Source organism: Balaenoptera physalus, assembly GCF_965194825.1.
Source record: "Balaenoptera physalus genome assembly, chromosome: 4".
In the NCBI taxonomy this organism is placed as follows: Eukaryota; Metazoa; Chordata; class Mammalia; order Artiodactyla; family Balaenopteridae; genus Balaenoptera; species Balaenoptera physalus.
In genome coordinates, this window is record NC_138891.1 from 62194400 (window position 1) to 62218602 (window position 24203).

At 40.1% G+C, this 24203-nt stretch overlaps 2 protein-coding genes across 8 annotated transcripts in view; both read right to left on the minus strand.

The window, feature by feature from the left end:
• The window catches only part of MCCC1 (methylcrotonyl-CoA carboxylase subunit 1), a 62651-nt gene extending 61922 nt beyond the window's left edge, over positions 1–729 (minus strand). Inside the window, exon 1 of one of the 3 annotated variants that reach the window (XR_014262989.1) lies at positions 501–729. Coding sequence is in view for 1 of the 3 variants with exons in the window: in XM_082459963.1 (XP_082316089.1) it covers positions 501–589 (89 nt within the window). In the remaining 2 variants the exon portion in view is untranslated. The remainder of the gene's footprint in view (positions 1–500) is intronic. The other 2 variants (XM_082459963.1, XM_082459964.1) reach the window with 2 other exon arrangements.
• A 6846-nt stretch (positions 730–7575) lies between these two features.
• Positions 7576–24203, minus strand: part of LAMP3 (lysosomal associated membrane protein 3) — a 34362-nt gene continuing 17734 nt past the window's right edge. For 3 of the 5 annotated variants that reach the window (XM_082459978.1, XM_082459982.1, XM_082459981.1), the window contains 4 exons: positions 23497–23554; positions 20235–20405; positions 17722–17857; positions 9142–9241 (listed from right to left, as the gene is read on the minus strand). In XM_082459978.1, the coding sequence (XP_082316104.1) occupies positions 9223–9241; positions 17722–17857; positions 20235–20405; positions 23497–23554 (384 nt within the window). In that variant the 3' untranslated portion in view covers positions 9142–9222. The other 2 variants (XM_082459979.1, XM_082459980.1) reach the window with 2 other exon arrangements.

Here is a 24203-nt window from a genome sequence, read left to right on the forward strand (position 1 = left end):
TTTTGTTAACTTGATTCATTTCAGCAAAGGGAAAGAACTCCAAGAGTCTTTAGCATCCTGGCGCCATTTCTTACCACTAGTGTAAACTAGGGCAAGTCTTTGACCCCTTCGGACTTCACCAGAAGCGGGATCATAACAACGCTCCCCAAAGAGGGAATGCAGTGAAAACACAGTGTTAATAGTTAGGAGCTGTACAAGCGTTATTCTTGCCCCTATGGCGAGGGGAGCATGGAGACGGCAGGCCCAGCTCCACCCCTCCCCCACTCCACAAAAAAGGGCAGAATGCTGAAGGCTGGATGTGTGGAAGGGAGAAGAAAGTGTGTGTCTCCCTCCCGATGCCGAGACTGAAAGCAGAACCTCTCCCGGACTGGGCTGGAGTTTTTCTTCCGTCCTCCCCTCCTCCCCCTCTACCCTCGGTCCCTCCGCGCCTCTCACACGCCGCACGAATCCATTCACCCCCGGCCCCGACACTGATCCACCGCCCCTCCACCCGCCGTTACCTCGGCGGCAGCAGCGCACTCGGGACTCGCTGCCATCGGTTCCTCTCCGCCGCCACCAGCAGGACCGACAACGCAGAGGCCGCCGCCATGTCCGGGCAGCCCCGTCACTCTCCGACGCTTAGACACAGCAGCTGTGTCCCACTCACTGCAAAACCTTGCCTCCGTTCTGCTAGCCTGTTGTCCTCCGCCGGCCACCGTCCAGGTCAGAGCCAAGCAATAGGCGAACCGAAGGGCGGTGGGGGCGTCTCCACCAAAACAATCAAAGAACAGAGCAGGGCTTGGGTGGCGGCGATTGGCCAGTCGGTACGCGTGCCGCGGGGGTGCGGTCGCCGCTCCCTCCGCCCCTTGCGCCAACCGGAGGAGGGGTCGGCTATGTCCTCAGCCTTCCTTGGACTCGGATCGCTGTTTCTTCCCTTGGCCCTCGGCGTTCCTTCGTTCTGGAACACTGCTCCTGACCATTATTATTAAAGCCGCAAGGAAGTGGGCGAGGCAGAGTCATGTGGAAAAAGTCAAATGGGGTGGAGAGCAAGATAAAATTCTCTAGTGATCTCAAGAATGGATAAAATAAAATAAATAATTAAAATTAAACTTAAAATTTAAAACCACCCTGAGCTTTTAAAAAAGTGTTTTAACGGACTGTTGAGGAAAAGAGGAAGTCAAAACCGAATTGCATAATATCTAGAAAACAAAAGTACTGAAAACACTACATATATATGCTTATTTGATTTAACTAAAGCCGGGCTTATAGGAAAATTATAGTGAACGTAAATTAATCATCCAATTTAAGGGTTAGAAAAAAATACATAAATAAAGCATAATAAAGAAAGCAGTAAAGATTAAAAAAAAATAAATGAATTAAGAAAACTAATATCGAAGCACTAAGTCCAGAAGTTCAGAAAATAAGTCAATAAAAAAAAAAATAGTTAACTAATCTAATCAGAAGTAAAGGGGAGAAATGCACACTTGCTATGATTAAAAAGAAAAAAAAAAGGTAAGTGGGGAAAAGGTGCAGGTATAGAAAAAAATTATAAATTTGTAAGAGACTATTTTGCTCAACTTTAAGCAAATAAACTTTGAAAACCTGGATGAAATGGATGCTGTTCAAGATAAGAAAATACAGTTTACCCAAATAGACCCTGAGATAGAAAATCTAATTAAACCATTACCACAGAAGAACAAGAGAATATTATCAAAGACCTATCGTTCCTACTGCCTTCATTTCCACCTTCACCTCCATCCCCAAAGCATGTGACTCACCTTGTTTCACAAGGAAACTCCACCAAAATGGTAAATAGTAGTTGACCCCAATGCTAGTAATTCTGACCCAGAGCACAGAAAAAATTGGAAGTCCTCCAAAATCTTATGAGGTGAGCATAACATTGGCACCAAAATCTAACAAAGATAGCACACACACACACACACACACACAAAACTATAGTCCAATTTCTTCACTTATGAATATTAATGGAAAAATCCCAAGTATATTACTAACTAAACTATCTGGTAGCATATGGAAAGAGTAATACACCATGATTAAGGTTTATTACAGAAATGTAAGAAGATTCAATATTAATATAACTAATTAATTTTATTAATAGTTTAAAAGAGAAAAAATTGTATCATGTTAATAGATGCTTAATAGGTCTGATAAAATTCAACATTCATTCTAGATTTTAAGACTCAATAATTTAAGAGTGGTATTGGGACAAGTGGCAAGCCCTATGGGGGGAAAAAAAGTTGAATCCCTACTCACTCCTCATACCTAACACCAAAATAAGTTCCAAATGGATAAAAGATTAAATATAAAAGATGAAATCATAAGAGTGCTAGAATATATCATAGGATATCTTAAAGAAGGAAAGGTTTTTCTAAGTGTAACACAATACTCAGAAACTATAACAGAAGAAGAATTGATAAATTCAACTACATAATTTTTTTTAAAAATCTGCACAACTAAACATATATGTAGAAAAAAAGTAAACTAGGAATAATTTTATAACTCTTATCACAGATGAAGGTCTACTTTCCTTAATATATAAATAACTCCTACAAATCAATAAGAAAAAAGATCTATAATGCAAGAGGACAGTTTCAAAGAATATGAAGAGACCAAGGGAACAGAATAGAGAGCCCAGAAGTAAACCCACGCATATATGATCAACTAAGCTTTGACAAGGGTGCCAAGTGCACCCAATGGGGAAAGAATAGTCCCTTCAATAAGTACTGTTGGGAAAACTGGACATCCACATACGAAAGACTGAAACTGGACCCTGCCTTACACCACTAGAAAACATAGGGAAAATGCTTCTTTTTTTTTTTTTTTTTTTTTTGTTTAATTAATTGATTAATTAATTTATGACTGTGTTTGGGTCTTCGTTTCTGTGCACGGGCTTTCTCTAGTTGTGGCAAGCGGAGGCCACTCTTCATCGCGGTGCGCGGGTCTCTCACTATCGCGGCCTCTCTTGTTGCAGAGCACAGGCTCCAGACGCGCAGGCTCAGTAATTGTGGCTCACGGGCCCAGCTGCTCCGTGGCATGTGGGATCTTCCCAGACCGGGCTCGAACCTTTGTCCCCTGCATTGGCAGGCAGACTCTCAACCACTGCGCCACCAGGGAAGCCCGGGAAAATGCTTCTTGACATTGGTTTTTTATTTTTTAGATATGACACCAAAAGCAAAGGCAAAAAAAGCAAAAATAAAGTTGGGACAACATCAAGCTAAAAAGCTTCATCAGCAAAGGAAACAATTAACAAATGAAAAGGGAATCTGCTGAATAGGAGAAAATATTTACAAACCATATGTCTGACAAGGGGTTAATATCTAAAATGTAGAGAGACTTTATACAACTCAATAGCAAAAAACAAATAATCCAATTAAAAATGGGCAAAGGACCCAAATAGACATTTTCCCAAAGAAGACATACAAACAGCCAACACCTACATGAAAAGGTGCTCAGCACCACCAGTCATCAGGGAAATGCAAATCAAAACCACGATGAGATATCACCTGTTAGGATGGCTATTATCAAAAAGACAAAAGATAACAAGTGTTGGTGAGGATGTGGAGAAAAGGGAACCCTTGTACACTGTTGGTGGGAATGTAAATTGGACAGTCATTATGGAAAACATCATTATTCAGAGTCCTCAGAAAATTAAAAATAGAACTACCATATGATTCAGCAATCCCACTTCTGGACATATATCTGAAGGAAACAAAATCAGTATCTTGAAGAGATATATGCATTACCACCTTTATTGCAGCATTATTCACAGAAGCCAAGATATGGAAACAACATAAGTATCTGTTGACTGAATGAATGAATGAAGACTATACACACACAAACACACCACAGTGGAATATAATTCAACCATGAGAAAGAAATCCTGCCATTTGCAACAACGTGGATGAACCTGGAGGACATTATGCTAAGTGAAATGAGCCAGATAAAGATAAATACTGTATGATCTCACTTATATTTGGAATTAAAAAAAAAAAAGTCAAACATATAGAAACAGAGACTAAAATGGTGGTTACCAGGAGCTGAGGGGTGGGGGAAAAAGGGGACATGCTGGTCAAAGGGAACAAAGTTTCAGTTATAAGATGAATAAGTTCTGGGGATCTAATGTATAGCATGGTGACTCTAATTATGATACTGTATTGTATATTTGACATTTGTTAAGAGAGTAGATCTTAAGTATTCTCATCACCTGACTGTGGTAACAATTTCACAATGTATAGATATACCAACTCATCACATTGTACATGTTAAATATATACAATTTTGTTTGTCAGTTATACCTCAATAAAGCTAAGGGGGAAACTAACAGGTATAAAGAAAAAAAAAAGAATATGAGGAGTTCACAGAATAGGAAATGTAAATAAATGTAAAAGGCACTTGACCTTATTACAAATCAAAGAAATACAAATTAAAACTATAGGGCTTCCCTGGTGGCACAGTGGTTAAGAATCCACCTGCCAATGCAGGGGACACGGGTTCGAGCCCTGGTCTGGGAAGATCCCACATGCCGCGGAGCAACTAAGCCCGTGCGCCACAACTACTGAGCCTGCGCTCTAGAGCCCGTGAGCCACAACTGCTGAACCCTCACGCCACAACTACTGAAGCCCACACGCCGAGAGTCCATGCTCCGCAACAAGAGAAGCCACCGCAATGAGAAGCCCGCACACTGCAACGAAGAGTAGCCCCCGCTCGCCGCAACTAGAGAAAGCCTGCGTGCAGCAATGAAGACCCAATGCAGCTAAAAATAAATAAAATAAATTTATTAAAAAAAAATAAAACTATAATGATATACCATGTTTCACCTGTCACATTAGCATATATCAAACGTTTAATAACACTGTAATTAGGGGCATGAGAGTGTTATCGTTATTGAGTGAAAATTGGTACAACCATTATGCAGAGTACTTTGGTAATAGTTATCAAAATTGCAAATTCACAAACTTTTGAAACTAGCAAAGCTATTTCTTAGAAATCACCCAAGATATACTCACAGATATTTGAAATGATGTCTATTAAGGAAACATTGTTTCATTGTTGGAAATAACAAACTAATTAAAAGAGACTGGTTAAATAAATGTACGGGTATACATTTAATGGATTACTATGCAGCCACTAAAAAAAGAATGAGACAGCACTATATGTACTCATATATTAAGATTCATTGATGAGTGACAAAAGCAATGTGCAGAACTGTGATTATTCTATCATTTGTGTAAGAATAGGAGAAAGAAAAAAACATACATGCTTATGTATGTAGCAATAGCCTCTGGGAAAGAAAAGTTGTTGGCTCCAAGACAGGGACAGGATAGCAGGATAGTGACAGCTTTTTATTATACACCCTTTTACATACTTTGGATTTGTTTTGACATAACTTCAGACTTACAGAAAAGCTACAAGAATAGTACCCTTCACCTATAAATCCCAAGTGTTTATATTTTACCACATTTGCTTTATCTTTTGTTCTCCATGTACCCCCCCCCACACACACACACACTCATATACTCATACTTTTTTTTCCTGAACCATTTGCAAGTAAGTTGCAGACATGATGCCCTTTTTTACTCCTAACTACTTTAATGTGTATTTCCTAAAACAAAGAGATTCTCTTACCTATACATGCTCTCTGAACCTGCTTGGGCTTGATCCTGGATGTACCATTTCCATCTTGCAATTGATTACTGTTAGACCCATCCAGCTTTATTACTTAGTGGATTTGACAGAATCCAGCTCAAAAATGGTCAATTCCGGATATATGGTCACTTAGTGTCCCAAGGTCAAGTGTTCCAGGGCCCAGTAACATGCCAAGAGCTGTTTCTCAAAGGGTATATATTTCTCTGATGCAAATGGCATGGCCGTGGCCTTGCTCCCGAATGCCCAGGGCCTGTTATGATTCTCCCACTAGAGTTTGCCAAAAATTTCGTGCTGTACCTTTGCTCACTGCTGAAACCTCCAACACCGTAAGGTCTGTCTGAGTGTCTGGCTCAAGCAGCAGGGCTGATTGCATCGTGGCCTGGAGTTGCTGTACTGCCCTTTCCTGATCTGGCCCCACTCAAAACTTATTGCTTTCTATGTCACCTGGTAAATGGACCAGAGGAATTTTCCTAGCTGTAGAATGTTGTCACCAGAACCCAAAGAGGCCCAACTGGCTCTGTGTTTCCTTCTTTGTGGAAAGGTTGCAAGATGAAAAACATCTGTATTTTATTTTGGAGGGGATATTCTGGCATGTCCTTGATCCTCTGCGTCCTTAAATACTTCAATGAAGTAGTCAGTCCCTGAATCTTCATACCTCCTGGAACACATGTGTTTAACCAAGGCGTCCAGCATAATAATTGCTCCATGCTTGTCCTGTATAATTAGCATGATGTCATCAATGTAGCGGTTCAATGATATTCCATGGGATGTCTGTGCGGTCCAGATTACATTATGACAGGGGACAGGAGAGTTGACAAATTTCTGGGGCAAAGCTATAAATGAATATTACAGAGCATGGCCAACAACTAGCCTTCGTAGAAAGGCAAGTCAGCCTGAGCAGTGGCTGGTCCATAGACAGTGCCAGGGCTTGAGAGGCTGTTCTCCTGGGGGTGTGCTACATCTGGGGCAGAGTTGGAAGCAGGCTGGAATCAGCCCTGCTCCCATTACCTTTTGTATAGGTTCCTATTAAACCACTTTTCTTTGTGTATGCCCTGGAATTTCTATACCCGAGTTTCCCCCCAGAAGTAAACCAGTAATTCTACCTTGACAGTGGACGTGGGGTAGACAGCATCCAAGACAGCCCCCCTTGATTTCTACCTCTCCTGGTCTTCACTCCTACATTGTACCAGGCATGGTCAATGTGACCAACAGGATACAGCAGAAGTGATGGCATGTCACTTCTGTGATTAGGTGGTCGTCTCTCTCTCTTGGGTCACTTGCTCTGGGGAAAGCCAGTTGCCATGTCGTGAGCATCCCTTTGGATATGCCACATGGTGTGAACTTGGAAGTAGAATCTTCAGCCCCATTTGAACCTTCAGATGACTGCAGCTCTGGCTAACAGCCAAACTGCCACCTGGTGAGAGACCCTGAGCCAGAGCCACCCAGCTAAGCTGCTCCCAGATTTCTGACCCTCAGAGACTGTGTGAGATAATAAATGTTGTTTTAAGCTGCTATGTTTCAGGGCAATTTGTTACACAGCTATAGATAACTAACACAGGACCTCTTCTGATCTATTTCAGCCCCTACCAGACTGTCTGGCGTTTAGGAAGTCCTTAATCGATGTTGGTTGGATGAATGAATGAATGGGTAACTGTGGCAGCACTTAAATAAACCAGTAATCCAGTCAGGTAGTCTGGGCTGAGAGTTGAGAAATTTAACTTATAACTTTAATATGGTTTATCTTCTCAGAATTTCAGTTTCTCTCAAATAGGTCTTCCTACCTAGTAATAATGTGGCAGTGGAGAATAGAACAAAATAAATTATTTCTAGGAAGACGATTTAACTTACTGATTCAAGCAACAACCTCCACTAAGGTTGTAAACAAAATTTTTAATAGCACAAAAACCGAATTATAAGGAATGAATGACATAAATCTCCAAAGTAAGTTTTTATTACAAAAACTTTTAATACAATTCAATATTCTATTAAGGCTAAAGGCAGGTCCTTGCCAACCGTACTGAGTCATAAGAGAACGTCAGGAAAGTGAATATGTTCTCCAGGGTGACTTGAATTATTCCTTTACTAACGAATGCTAGGGGTGTGTGGTCTTTTCTGTTAACATTTCTTTGGTAGTAAAAACAAGGAGGAATAAAATTCTTGGCTGCTCTACAGAAAAACGTGAACTAGAGTGAAAACGTGGCCATAAAACTGCAGAAGAAGCAAGTTACCACAAGAGGGGGATCTACATTCAAGAAAGAAAAGTTGGTTAGCGGTTCGATTTCTCTTTCAAAGAAATAAAAAATGCCTTGAGAAATTTACTCCATTCCTTTATCCTTAGACTCACAGCTTAAAAATCCCATAAAAATGAGAAACGAATGTTTTATAGAGCCTCTCAGTTTTCTTCGAGGGAGTAGAGAACTTCATTAAAGATAGGCTATTTTATTTCCCATCAAACCCTCCTTTCATGTACCATAATCTCTCGTGATTCTGGACAAAATAATTTCCTCTGTAAAAGGGAGCATATGCCAGTATGAGGCTTCAGGCAGCACTTATTGTCATTGTTCTTGTAGGCAATTTGGTGTAGTGAAAAGACCAGAGACCTTGGTACCAGACCAACAGGAAGTCAAATTCAGGCTCTGCCACTTGTTAGCTGGGTGACATTTAAGTGATTAATTTCTTTAAGTCTGAGTTTACTCACATGTAAGTTGTGAAAATTAAATGAGATGTATATAAACTGCTTAGCCTAGTGTCTGACACATATGTGTTCAATAGTGAAAGGCCATTATTATTGTTTCTTGCTTATTATTTAATTCTGTTGTCTGTAGCCATCTAATTCTTAGTTTTAGTGATTCTGGAGGAGTCATCAAGATAAAAATATAAGCTGATCTATTCCTCTTGGTGTCACATCAAATATCTAGACAACCTATGATATGTTGTTCTTTTTGACGATTTTTAGAAAACATTTAAAGTGGAAAAGGAGGTAGGTCAATTGACAGACACATACATCTTACAAAACATGGATAGTAAAAGCACTGAAAATACATTTTACTGGCAAAGCAGAAGCATTTTTAAAAGTGGAAAAGATCAAGGATAAAATAAAATCCCCAATGTGAACACAGGTAACATTAATTACAATTGATGCTTTGGTTTATAATATGGAGCATATACCACTTTACATACATTATGTTAATTTAATGTATCTCAAATGTTGACTTTGGTTAAAATATTTTCAAGGAAACTAGAAAATATTCTTAAACAGCTCACTAGATCTTTCATAAAATGAACAAAAAATATTTTGAAATTGATGTACTGCTTGAACTTACGTCAGAAATTTGGTTTTTGTGAAAGATAGTGGTTTACACGGTTGGAAGAACCCACACTCCAAGGGAAGTCTTCAACATCCTGGAAACAATGAAAGAATTCTCTAAACTCCACCTTTTTCTTTTCCCTCGGGGCACCAGTTAGATTCTCTGGTATCCAGAAGATTCACGCCTTAAGCGGATTCCATAGACAATCAAACCCACGGCGAAGATACCAAGCACGATGGCCCCAATCACGGGAAGCACAATTGTGTAGTCAGATGAACATTCGTCCACTAAGAGAAAAAACAAATACAGCCACTAAGGTTTAGTGAGGACAGACCAGAAAGCAGGCTAGAGTGGGGAGAATATGAGCTTTGGAGTCAGACCTGTGCTTGACTTTTGCTTCCACCACTAACTGTGTGAACCTGGGAGGGTTATTTAACCCTGCAATTTACTCATTTATAAAGGAAGCAAATAATATATAAAATTGTTGGAGGATGAAATAAGATAACTTTCTCTTCTCAGAAATTAATAAATATTTAATAATTGTCAGTCCTGTTTTCTTCCAGGTGTTGCTCTCTGCAAAGTGGGATGTGCTTACGTAAAACAGACTGTCACCGTAAACCTTATCTCTTGAAAACATGTGATGTTTCTCCACTTTTTAAAACATTCATTTTTGTCACACTTAGAGTTCTCTTTTATTGCTTTTAGTTAGCCAAAAATATTAGAAAATAGACCTAATTATTTATGAGAGCTTAAAAGTGAAAGTTTGCAAATTTGTCAAAATTCTTTTTTCTTTATTCTGTTAGAGACTATTTATTCAGTTCATTTAAAATGTAATCAGTCTTGACTGGAGAAAGATGGAAGGCCCTGGGAATAAAAGGGAACTTAATTGAATACAAATAAATGGAGAACTATATCTATATCTTACTCAAGAATAGATGAGAGGATATGCCCTTGAGGTCTTCCATGAACCAATATTGAAATTATGCCCTGAACCAAGAATCACCATTAACCCAATTCTCACCTGAGGTCCAAGTAAAAAGAATCAGGAGGGGCCAGAGAAGAGGGAATGGTAATTAGAGACTCCTGGGGAAAAAAACTAAATCTATACAAGACAGGAACTGTGCCGGTAGTACACTATTTGATTTGGCAGTGGACAATATTTACACTATAATGATGCATACCTTATTGGTTTAACAAAAAAACAGCGATATAACCATAAAAAGGATGGTGTAAGAAGTATTAAATCCTTATCTTCCATAGCAAGAGGTTTAAAGCTGATAAATTAAGAAATAGTAGGATAAGCTTTTTATTATTTTTTAGAGAATTATGGAGATAGTTACCATAAGAAACTGTTAAAACTAGTTAAAGTGCTTTGTCTCTTAGAGGAGGGACAGGGAAATGCTGCTTTTCATGAATCCTTTTAGAGTATATGATAATTTTGTTATTTACATATTTGTTAAAATTATATATAATTTTGTTATATTAAATATAACATTGTACATGTAAATATTTATATATATTTCTTAGATAGGAAAGAACATAATCTAAGAAGTTAAAATAATTTGGAAAAAAATACAGAATTGTCAAAACAAAATGTAAAGCACATACCTATCGATCCAGCAATTCCACTACTAGGAATTTATACTGAAGATATATTCATAAAGTACACAAAAATATGTAATAATAATCTCCTTTTATGAGAGGAAAATTGACAATCTTTTAAATATCCATCAAAAATTTACAATTGTATATTCATACAATAGACTATGATGTAGCCATCAGAAGGAATGTGGTAGATTTCCATGCGCTGACAGGGAAGTTACCTAAGATCTGTGAAGCACTGCATGGGTGCCTAGAGCAAAAAAATACACAAGAAGCTGGGGGAAGACTGGGATGGGAATAGAGGCAACTTTTACTTTCTATGTAGTTTTATACTATTTAATATGACATTGTTTAAACATCTTCAAAATGCAGAAAAGTAAACAAAGAAAATAGTTATCCAATCACCATGTTTCTTCCACTTGAATTAATCACCATAAATCTTTGAGGCATTTGTTTCCTCTGTACATATATGTGTGTATGCGTGTGTGTGTGCTCATGTGTATGCTTAAAGAAAAATCATTGTATTTTTAAAAATGATATATGCTCATTATAAATCTCCTTAAAACCACCTACCCAGAAATTATCATTGGTAAAACATGGACAAACATTATTTCAGGCTTCTTCCTTTACAACTGTAAGAATAGATGGGTAGAAAAATAAATAGAAGTGGTTTTATCAAAATGGGATTATACAAATGCTATTTTAACCAAAGTTGTTCATTTTAATGTTACTTGAATTTCACAGAAGAAAAAAACTAAAACAAAACTAGAGGAATTACTGCACTTCAGATAAACGTGTCTTTGCCATGGGAAATATTGTTGCATAAAAGATCTCTTTAAGGTTCAAAGAAGAGACAAAAATACACAAGTAGAAAATAAATAAATGATTATGAAATGCATTATGAGGTTATAAAATAAATTAGAGACATGTTTTGTAAACTCTGTGTTTCCAGTTAGACATTATCTATTGATTCTGTTTTGAAAGATTAACACTAACAGATTTCCTTCTATTTCTGGTCTTCCCAACTCAAATTCTGAATAGCTATACATATTTTTAGAAACATTGTTCAGGTTTACAATATTTCAATTCTATTTGATAAGTATAATTCCTATAATTTCTAAAAATTCGTTTCAAATTTAGAACACATTTACTATTTAAAGTCAAAATAATACAAAATGCTGTACATTGAGAAGTTTCACTTCTACCCTTGTGCCACCTTCTTAGTTCCCCCTGCCAATATTAGACAACTACTTAGTTTCTTATATATTTCCAATGTTTCAGATATAAGCAAAAGTGAAAATATACTTTATTTCCCATTTTTCTCACTATTATGCATTATACATTTTTAAACAATATATTTTGGATAACTTTCCTTATACATACACAAGCATGTATGTTCTCATTCTTTTCTTATAACTGTATAGTATTCTGTTGTGGAATGTATCTGTCCCAGATTGATGGACCCTTGGTTTGTTTTTAATCTTTTGATATTACAAATAATTCTGTGATGAATAAGCATGCACATATATCATTTTATATATGAGAAGGAACGATAAAATCTCAAATCCATAATTGTTTAATGCTTTTTATATTTAACTCTTCAAATAGATAAAATGCCTTAAAAAACAAAACAAAACTGTGCTTTCTCTATTCCTGAAAGATGTTTGCTGATATCCTTGCTTGTAATGTGGCTTCTCTCTGATCAAATTTCATTGTCAAGCTGTATCTTTAAGAAGAGCTCGTTTGTGTTGTATCCCTCGAATTATTTCATGTTTGAGGATATCGGTCTATTACCTTTTCACTCAGATTATATTTTGGGGCCACACTTTCCCTTAGGATTTTGTAGACATTGGTCTATTGTTTTCTGGCTTTAAATGTTATTGTAAAGAAATCTGAGGCCAATTTTAACCTTCCCCCTTTATAGATGATTTGCTTTTTTTAGGGGAAGGGGGAGTTTGTATGTCTAAAGAATTCTTTAGCTTTAAAGTTCTATGGCTTACTTTGGATATATCTTAATGTTAAGCTTTCTGTGTCAGGTTTTTTTTTTCCTCCCACCCTGGGATAGATACACCGTGCACTTTCAATCTGCAACTTCAATTATTTATTTTAAGGAAAACCTCTTAAATCATCAAATATATCTTCTTTTTATTTTTTTATTCTGTACTTCAGAGGCACCAGTTACCCTTATTTTAGATGATCTGAATAGCTTTCATACCTAGCAACTTCCCTATAATGTTATAATCTTAATTTTTATTAACTGGTTAACTCAGTCTTTTTCTCTATGAAGATAATTCAGTTTTCAGCTCTATCTGTTCTGCCTTTTACTATTTCCATTTATTATGGAAGCGTGTTGCTTTGATGCTCAATTTGTTTTCTTAGGAATGAAATGTCCTATTTACCTCACTCTTTCATTATAACTTCTCCTCTATGAGCTCTGGTTATATGGAATTCACATTCTTATTAATTGTCAAAAAACCAATTGACAGGTATTTCTCTCTGTTCCTTGAGTTAGGTTTTCTTTGTATTTTATCAACTATATTCCTTTCTAACCCTCCCTCCTTTAATTTTGAAAAATTGTGGTAAAATATACACAACATAAAATTTACCATTTTAATTGTTTTAAAGTGTACACTTCAGTGACATTAAGTACATTCACATTTTTGTGCAACCATCACCACTATCCATCTCCAGAACTTTTTTCATCTTGCAAAATGAAAACTCTGAATCTATAATTTAGTTTAATCTTATATTACTTTTTCCTGCAGTCATTTTGCATTGTAGTCTTGTAGTTTGTTTTCATCTTACTCGTTTCCCGTTGAGCTAACTAATTGGATTCTATTTTCTTTTCTATACCTTGGGAACTAGCTACAGACTGGGGTGTCCTCTGGTTTGGGGCTGGCTCCCCAGTTCATTTCCAGCAGTCTGTGTTTATTCTGCCTTGTCTCCGCAGTAGCCATTTTCACTACTCCTACCTAGCTTGAAGAGATGCGGGATCCTAGTTCCCCAACCAGGGATCGAACCTGGGCCCCCTGCATTGGGAGAGTGGAGTTTTAATCATGGACTGCCAGGGAAGTCCCAAGTGGCTGCTCTTTTTCTCTCCAATTTTAGGAATAGTAGTCAGCATTCACAGGATGCTTTTCTTTCACAGTATGGCTCCTTGGGGTAGGTGTACTGGGGAGGGTTAAAAGCCTACTCCGCTGCCCCCTCTCCACTCTTCCTCTCAGTCTTGTATCTTTGTTGTTCATCCGTTTAAAATGTTTATTGCATTAGGTTATGTCTTTTTGACTGCTACTGGTGATTTAAGAAAAAAATTTTTCCCCCCTCAATCTATTAGACAATGAGGGAGAAAAATTCTGTGAGGAAAATTCTAGTCACTATTTTAACTCCAATTTTTCATTTCATATATTTCTGTAGTGCTTAAAAATTTTTTTTTCACAACCTACGTGTTTTTGCTCCCATTTGTTTCTTAAAAATTAAGAATTAGTAGTGAAGTATAAATTATAACCATTTTAAACAGTTTATGAAGCAAACCCAAAATTCAGGCACACATTGATACACATTTGTTAATCAATGTCTGTTTTGTATGTAATTCATATGTAGTTCTTTATTCACGTTATCGTTGTGAAAACCTAGAAACAATAAAAATTCCCAATAATAACAGAATAGTTAAGTAAATTATTGTGTAATGTTGATAGCATATTCAGGATAGCAGCCATAGTAAGGACACTTTGTACCTCTAGCAGCATGGAGAAATGCTTATGGAACAAGGATACCAACCTGTGTCCTCTGTGTGCTTTCAGTTTGTAAAACAATATTCTTGAGAAAGAAATACAGTTGACCCTTGAAGGACACCAGTTTGAACTGCACGGGTCTATCTATAGGCAGATATTTTTCAACATTAAATACTACAGTACTACTTTATCCACGGGTGGTTGAGGAACGCAGGTACAGAGGGAACCACCTAAACGGAGGGCCAACTCTGTTACACAGATTTTCAAGCGTGGGAGGGTGGGTGCCCTGACCCCCAGCATCGTTCAAGGGTCAACTGTACACAATGAACAATGGATAGGTTATCTCCACGTGGGCATTAGTGAAGGTTTCTACTGTCTCTAGGTAGGTTGCAGAGTGAGGGGTAAATTCAGGCGTTCTACCGTCAGCAGAAGGGAGAAACTGAGTTGAAACCAGCTGGAAGGGCAAGCAGCAGGAGAGCCAAAGGCCAAGGGCCAGTGCCGCCAGAGAGGATCAGAGGCCCCTTGTGAGGCTTCCCGGAGTCCTACACAGCAGCCTCCTGCCCCGACCTCAGAAAGGGACAAGCAGCGCTCTGCAGTAAGCCTTGCAGCCCTAAGAGACGACTTGGAGGCAGCACGGGGTGGGGCTGGCGGGGGGCGGGGTGTGGGGGGGAACCCCAGGACACAGAGGAGGCCGCTTCCAGATGCCCAGTCTACCACAATCCCAATCCCAGCACTTTCCCCTCTAGGACCCTCCTGGGACATCACTGCAACAGTGGGCAGAACTGTGAGGCAATAACGCATCCAGGCATTTATTTACTAATCATTCCAAGGAAACCTGTGTTCTTTTCGGTTACTAGGATGTTAATTCAAAGCAATTTTAAAGATAATTCGTGTGTGTGGGGAGGGGTAGATCACAGGAGTCTAAGCAGCAGCTGTCACTCCCAAGAACTCACTGAAGATGGTAGAAAGGAAAGTTAAACTCAAGCGAACTGCCTTATCTCTCTCTTCTTGATTTTAATTCGACTTCGTTTTCCTCTGCTGTGGGAGAAATTTCTATACTAGAACCTCCTTTTAGTCATTCTATAGGGTGGTTAGTGGCACGGTGAATAAACAACCCGTGCTCTGCGGCCTAGAACCTAACAAGCACACTTGAGGTTGAACTGGAAATGGGAGTCTAGTGCGGGTACTGGCTGACACCCACTGGAGGAAGGAGATGGAGACAGATGGCACCTCTCCAAGGCCACGCCCTTGCTGCTCAACCCGAGTCACTTTGGGGAACACTGGGTCCTCACATCCCAGATTTGCATCAGCACCTCCTGGTGTGAGGAGGAAACAGGAATGTCCTCACCCTCCTGCCATCTTCAAGGGCTCTTGAAGCTCTCTTGAACCTGCTGTGTGCCCTCCCCACCCCCTCACTTCTGAGAAAGTGGAGAGAGCTAAAATACCTCAAAGGAAAGCAGTACACGTCCTAGATAAGCAGTGGGTATAGAGTGGTTGCCAACTTTCATAAACTTCCTGTTAAAAATAATGAATAACACCTCTGGAAAATACAGAAACACAAGAACAGTTTCTGTTAGTAAAAACAGTTAAAAGCATCCAGAAGTCCATGACTCTCCCCTTTCTCTGAAAGACCACCCCAGTTCTGCTATTTAAACAGTCAATGTAATAGAAAAACATGAATAACATTCTAAGCCATATTTTAATAGAACTTTTCCTCCAGACACCAATCACTCTCAATCAGTAATTTTCTGGTTTATGTTTTTCTTGTTTTTTGTTTTGTTTTGTTTTGTTTTGGTAAATGTTTGCTAAAAAAGGAAAGTGGATAATAATCTGGGTAGATCTACCTCTTCTCTTTGCCATTTCTGACTGTTTAGATGCTTTGCCTACCTCCGCCCCCCACGATGGCCCAAGTTAACAAATCTACAGGGATACACTAAAATCAAAGAAAAATAGAGACAGAGCAGAAAAAAGGTATTAAGAAGGCAGACAGCAAATTAAGGTGAAGGAATGGAGAACTAACATTTATGAAGCCTCTTTTGTTTGCCAAGATCTTTGGTATATCCTTTACATTAAAAAACGGAATGTTGGGAAGTTTTCTAGTTTTTTTTTTTTTTTTTTTACTAATAATACATTATAACAGTGTAGAATATGCCCTTTTAAAAATGATAGTCTAGGGCTTCCCTGGTGGCGCAGTGGTTGAGAGTCTGCCTGCCAGTGCAGGGGACATGGGTTCGAGCCCTGGTCTGGGAAGATCCCACATGCCGCGGAGCAACAAGGCCCGTGAGCCACAATTTACTGAGCCTGCGCGTCTGGAGCTTGTGCTCCGCAACAAGAGAGGCCATGACAGTGAGAGGCCCGCGCACCGCGATGAAGAGTGGCCCCCACTTGCCGCAACTAGAGAAAGCCCTCGCACAGAAACGAAGACCCAACACAGTCATAAATAAATAAATAAATAAACCCAAAAGTTAAAAAAAAAAAAGTAAATGCTATTAAAAAAAAAAAAGAAAAAACCATATATTAAAAATGATAGTCTAAAAAGACCTCCAGGGCCTCCCTGGTGGTGCAGTAGTTGAGAGCCCCCCTGCCATTGCAGGGGATGTGGGTTTGAGCCCTGGTCCGGGAAGATCCCACATGCTGTGGAACAGCTGGGCCTGTGTGCCACAACTACTGGGCCTGTGCTCTAGAGCCCGCGTGCCACAACTACTGAAGCCCATGCACCTACAGCCCGTGCTCCACAACAAGAGAAGCCACCGCAATGAGAAGCCTGTGCACCGCAAGGAAGAGTATAGCCCCCGCTCGCCGCAACTAGAGAAAGCCCACATGCAGCAACAGATCCAATGCAGCCAAAAATAAATAAATAAAATAAATAAATTTATAAAACAAAATAAAAAGACCTTCAGTCAATCTAAAAAAAAAAAAAAAAAGATAGTCTATCAAGACTATCATTTAAGTAAATCAGGAGTTGGGCAAAATCCAGGAGTTTAAAATCACTTTAGAATTTATTTTGAAGTGGATAGGTTTTTTAAAAGTAAAAAAGTTTTTAAGAAAAACTAGATATTGAGACTCTTAAAAATGTATACAAAAAAGCAGTGCAGTCTGAAAATGTCTTTCACACAATCTTCTCTTTGGGTGTTTGTTTTCTCCTTCTCACAGGACCCTGCTCACATCCCTGCCTCTTGTCCCTAATTCTCACAGCCAGACCTGTATTCTCAGGTGTGGATGGTGGAACTCAAGCCCATATGACCCAGGAAGAAGTGGGGTGGAAGCTGTCTTGTTGCTAGCCTGATGGCCTCTGGTGGAATGCTAATTTCCTAATCGGACTTGGAGGGTGGGGTTGGCAACTAGAAAAGTTGATCCCTTCACTTCAGGCTAAATATGCAGCCAGCATTCCCAAGGCCTTAACCTTGCACATTTTGAGGAAGGTGGGGCTTTACATGCGTTCATATCCTCTCCTGGGCCTCTTTCTGGTCACCAGGCATGCTGTTAGCAAAACGCCAAGCAATCCTGCGATACTCAGGCCCACGGCCACAGGGATTTCTCTCCTGTTTCTGTCACTGAAGCATTCGTCCGCTGTAATTGAAGTCAGAGTAACAGGTGTTACAGGCTGGCCACAATGCCAGGAAGTGATACTGCCCCTGCCCGCCTCAGCTTCACAGAGAAGGAAACTGAGCGAGAGATGGAGCTGCGGGGCCTGTCCCTGCTGCCTCAGACATATGGACAGGTGAAGATGAGAAGGGAAGGGGTCGCTGCAGTGGGCTGAAACTTGTAGCACCTGTGATCACTTAAGGAGTGTCTTAAACTGCAGATCCCCGGGCCCTGCACCCAAGCAGTTTTGATTCAGCGGGTGGGACCCAGGTGATTGTGATACGGCTGGGAGGCAGATCCAACTTTGAAGAACACTGATTAGGTCCAGAGGGTCAGGATCAGAATTGTGTCTTGACTCTCAAGCCAGGGTAAGCACGGGAGCCTTGTTTCCCAACATTGGAAACACAGACCTGGACCATATCACCTGGCCAAAGTTTTCTATTTAAACTCTGTGCTTCTTGAAGGGACTGCTGGACACCCTGGGCTCCTGGTACCTGAGAGAGCTTTTGCAGGCTCTGAGATTTTAGAGAGAAGGGGTTGAGAAAGGGGGTCAGGGGCCTACTGTTTCGGATGACCGTTCTCTTTGACAAGGCTGAGCGATCCACTTGCTGGATTCCTCTCCAGTTCTCCGAGCCCCTGTTGAAGGGTCACCCATCTGTCAGGACTTCTCTGACCCCCTTCCTGCAATGCTGTGTTCCTCATGCCTTCCGCTGCGCTCCCACGGCCTTTTGTACTTATGCCTTTTATAATGCCATATTGTATGGTAACTTCTATTTTTTAACTTGCTCCTTTTTCTCTCTTCTCTTACTCTCTGGTAGAAAATATTATTTACAGGATGACATACAACTTCACATTTGAGCACCTTTAGTGAAATTTGAGGTGCAAAGACTGGGAATAAGGAGCTGAGCTGAAGCGGGGACAGTGGAATGAACCAGAGAAATATTTTGGAGATAGAATTGATAGGGTTTTGTGACTATTTATATGAGAGGGTGAAGGAGGGAGAGGAAAAAATGAAAAGATAGCTTTCTACATCTCCTCGTGAGCACTGCTTAATAGCAGGCCAGGTGTGCTGCTAAAAGGTTTTTATTTCTCATCTCTGCCACCAAGAGGTTTCCCAGACCTGCTTACTTCCTTCTATACACAGGTTCTGAGGGTGAGGAAGAGCAAGTGTGTGTCTTATTTTTAAGACCACATGATTAAATACAGAGGTTTTTCAAGTCTTCATAATAAATTTTTAAAAGAGTTTCCCAAATTGGATATTTTGAGACAAGATGACAGAGTGGGGGAAATACCTCCTAGCAAATTTTAATATTTAATCTTAGGACCCTGGTAAAGGTCCAACATTTAGATAGAGATTGTAGGACTCAGACCAAATCTACAGATATCAGGGGATCCAAGGCAAGAGACACTTTAATACTGCCTTTGCTGAATGCTCTCCACCAGGTATATCAGAAGTTTTCTGCCAGACACATTTTCAGCTTTACAGTGGAATTCAAGTAGAAATCAGACTCCTGTTATAGAAATTTAACTTACAGCTGCACCTCTAGCTAAATCTATTTTTGATAGCTGAGAAGTACTCATAATGTCATTGACTTATTATGAGAGAGATGTTTTAGAAACTGAAGTTCAATTCTTGCCCATATGTAGAAACCCTTGTAATACTGTTTTCCTGGTGGGGAGAAAAGGGCTTTTTTGGAAAGTCACCCTGGGCTGCCCCTGGCCTTCTTGCTAGAACCTGCTTCCCTCTGTGGTGGTAAAAACCCAAAGTAGAAGTTGCATGGAAACTAAGCCTAATTATGAGGAAGCACTAGTCGGGTGGAACAGCTTGGATTTGAGAAGAGGGGATCCAACAGAGTGTATTTCTGTCTAGAATGATCACAACTTTCTCTTTTCCCTCCGTAAGTGGGAAAGAATCTATTCTGAAATCTTGAATTTTAGACATCACTAATACTCAGGATTTTTAAGGTGCTCTCCAAAGACACCTGGGTTTACCAGTATTCAACAGCTTGTTCAGGGGAGGTTACTGATGGCGTTTTCTGACTCTTTGATTGATTGACTGTGTGTGTGTGTTTAAATGAGTCAGAATGTGTATTTTGGTCAGACAAGAAGAATGTATTCTGCTGTGGGAGGGCAGTGGACACGAGTGGGTTTAAGTGTCTGATTTTGAGGCTGGTATTGACTCATACAATGGTGGGTGGGAGGGTTGGCCAGAGAAACTTGACCCTGAGAGCTTAGTGGAATCATACTCTTCTGGGAAGTTCATGTGATTCTTGTCCCTTTGAAAGCTTCAAACAAAAACAACTTGAAACTACTCCTGGGTCTCAGAAGTTTATGTTTGTGACATGATGATCCCTTAACTTACCATTTCCAAAGTCGTTGCCTTCAAAATCAAAGGCTTGAAGTTGGATATTCATTGTTTTCAGCTGAAGGTGGGTTGAGAGCTGGATGCTCTGTTCGCTTACACATTTGAAGGAATGCCCGGCCACAGTCTCAAACATCACCATTGCACTTTTCATTCCTTGGTAAACTTTCTCTGAAAACACAGAGGTGAAATATCGACATGTAAGAATCCTGGCAAATATCCATTGAGCCCCAGCTGTTGCTGGGTGGCCCATGTGCAGTTAAATGGCCTTCCTTAGATGTGGCTCTCCGCAGTTCTGACACCTTCGCCTCATGAAACATCACCCTGGTGCTGTCTGGGGACTTTTTCCTGACACTCTGTTTGCCATCTACGGGGGCAATCTCACATAAATTAGAATATGATAACATTGAAATAAAAACTCTTTGGAATCTTTTCTTCAGTTATTTTAAGTCATTGGGGGCAGAGTCAATGGGGACTATTGTCAGTGCTTGAGCACAAAAAAGTGCCCACAGAAACTTCAGAAATAAAAGAAGTAAGATTGTTCCGAGACAAAAATCACATGTACTCATAATGAATCAGAGCAGAGACATGCAAAGTTACCAAGCAGAGTATTTGCATGTCACCACACTGAATGCATTAATATAGCAAAAGGAAGGACTAAGCCCATCATTGGGAGGGGTTGTTGCATCATTCATGGAAGCATAGAGAAGGGAGAGGCCCATCTCCATCCATCTGAGTGCTGCTGGGAGAGAAGGACCTGCTCAAGGACTGGCCCTGTCTCATGAGAGGCACACCCGTTTCAAGGAGGTGAGTGCTTCAAGGCCCATGGGGTTAAACATTTAAAATATTTACACCATTGTAAAGCAATTATACTCCAATAAAGATGTTAAAAAAAAATTTAATAACTCCATTTGCTCTAATTCCACCTCCACCAGGCACCCTTCTGAATATAGTTTGGTTTCCCGAATGGGAGAAAGTTCATTGGCAGAGTACCCAACTGTCTTGGTCCCCTTGCAGTTACAATAAGAAACAGTAGCATGATGAATGAACAAACTGGCATTCTGATTTTATACATCAGTTTTATGACCTTGGTTTAACATCAGGTTCCTTGAAGAAACAGCCGCTGATGGCTTCCTGGGCTGAGGACCAGACTATGGACCTCAGTGAATTCACCCATGGGCTGTTAGTGAGGGAGTCCGGAAGTTCCCTCCTCTCCTTGCTGCTGCGGGTGTGTTCACTTGCATCTGAGATAACATCTCACATGGAGGGTCGGCTCACTGTGTTTCAGGTGCTGTGCAAGTACTTGACGTGCATTTTCCTGTTTAATTCCCACAAAAATTTTTTGAGATAGGTACTACTGTCACCATTTTACAGATGAGAAGACGGAGTTGAAAACATTCGTCTAAGAACATACAGCTAGTAAGTGATATTTGGACTCAAACCGTCTGATTCTAGAGCTTGTTATCTTAACTACTGTGCTGTTGTGTCTCCTGCCCATTACTGTCGTATTTACTGCAGACTCCTGCGTTTATACATGCAAACGTCCTACAATGATGTACTGAATTATCCATGTACACTACTGTATCTTGTGTTGTATCCTGGGGTAGTCTACTACCACTGCTCGTACTAACGTCACCACGGTCACCACCCCTGTAACTACAACTAACTACTGTACCCACACCACCACCACTGCCACCATTGACATGAAAATCATCATTACTATGAGTATGACAGTTCCCGCTGTCACTGCTGAGCCTTGAGCATGGGGACCTAGAGTTGACTTTTCCCCTCCCTCAGCCTCTCAATTAGTTTCTGGTCTGACTTTCCCTTCTCCTGCCCCTTGAGACATTACTACCCTATTAGCAGCTAAAATTTGGTCCTTATCCGGTGATAACATTAGCTGCTTTATGTTAGCATGCACAATATTTATTTCCCAGTCGATATGAGGAGACTTGTTTGAGATAATGCGTATGAAAAGGTCAACTGTGACATCTGACTTACATTTAACCGATAATCATTGACAACAACTTTTTGAGCAATACCAATGTAATATTGCTAATATTTAAAATAGATACATCTTCACATTTTCATTTCTCGGCAAGTTTCTTTAGTATAAGTTCCTTAATTAATAAAAGAATAAGTTTAAGCCAGTCAAAAGAATTTTGAAGAGGAGAAAAGAGACATGAAAACTCTTAGTACACGAACTGGCACGGAGGAAGTGCTCACTAACGGTGTGTTATCTAAGTCTAGGTTTTCTGGAGAAACATCTGAGGCCACTGAGAAACTCCCTCAACTTGACTGGGAGCATTACTTTCCTAGAAGTGAACATTGTAGGAGTTCTTTCAACTTGCTCTACTTTGGGTGATTTTTCATATAGCAACCAAAGTGAACCTTTATAAATATAAACCTGATATATCATTTCCCTATGCCAAGCCCTCCAATGGCATCTTTTCACACTTTAGAATAAAATCCAAAGTCCTCACCCTGTCTTACCCACAGGCTCTCTGTGCTCTGGCCTGGTTGCCCCTCAGACCTCATTGGCTGCTTTGCTTGCTCTCTTGGACACACTGGTTCCTGCTGGTCCTTGAGTGCGCCAGCAAGCTCACTCCTTAGAGCCTGGGCACCCGTAGTTCCTGCCACCTGGAAAGAGCTTCCCCTGACCCAGATGTCCCCAAATGGGGATAGCTCTCTGCTCAAACCTCCCCTCTTCAGAGAGGGCTTTCTCCTCAGAGGGCTTCCCTACTACCCCTCCCAGTCCTCTCCATCCTCATCCTGCTTTTTTTGCTCATAGAATCTAGCACTATTTAACTGTATATTGTAATTTAATGCATCTGTTTACGGTCCTCTCCCCACTTCTGTAATGTAAGCTCCATGAGGGCAGGGACTATATGTTTAGATAATTAGGGATACCCAGTACATACTATAGGGCTTGGAACCTAGCAGGCACTAGGTACACTTTCGTAGAATGAATGCATGATTCCGAGAGTGTAAAATAAACCTCACCATTAACAGCAAATCTGTCCAAAAGTCACTCAACTCTATTGTTGCTGATTTGACACAATGTAGCCAACTTGCTTCATGAGCAGACAAGCAGACGGAAGCACACAGAGATGTATCAATAATAAGTCCCCCCAAAGTTACAATGCTGGCTGCTCTCTCAGTCTGTTTCTCAAAGGCAGCGACACGTATTAGCGAGATGAAAACTGAGCTAACCAGAAACATAGCATCATCGCTGGTGGAACAGACTTCTCCAACTACTTACCTGGATTTGAGATGGTCAAATAGGCTTCCACCTCACTGATATAATACGAGTTTTCATCCTGTAAAACAGCAGTGTGTCAACTTTTGGGTAATCTCTGTTTTTATGTTTATGATCCTAGTTTACAGACTGTTTAGGCAGGATTCCAGCTATTACATCATTGATATGGGGGCTTGGGGTATGTTGGTATGGAGCCACAACTGTGTTTGAAATTTTCCAAACAAGTAAATACATCATACAATAAACAGATAATAACTAATGACTTGCCCCTGGCTGAAAATTTCTCTATTGCATACTTGTTGCTAGAGCCTGAAATTCAAATTCCACTGGTACGATTTGAGTCCCTTCAGCTGGGCCAAGTTTCCCCCTGTTATAATGCAAATACATCTGGAAGGTGGATGGGTTGGGGGGGGCATACATTAAGCCCTTATTAGTAATTAATATCTTAGGGTAGGGATTCAAGCTGAGACCACTCATCCTTAAGGCTACCGTGGGTGGATTTGATGGGGTCCATAAACCCCCTGGGAAAAACAGTGTACGCACAATTGTGTGTGGACTTTCCTGGATAGGGTATCAATTACTTTAAACAGATTAATGGGTTCGTGTCTCCAAAATGGTTACATGGGGCCATGAAGGATTCTGGAAAGAAATGGTTAACCCTGAGATTACTGGCTGTTCTCTAGAAGAAGACCCCAGGTTGTTGTGTTCAG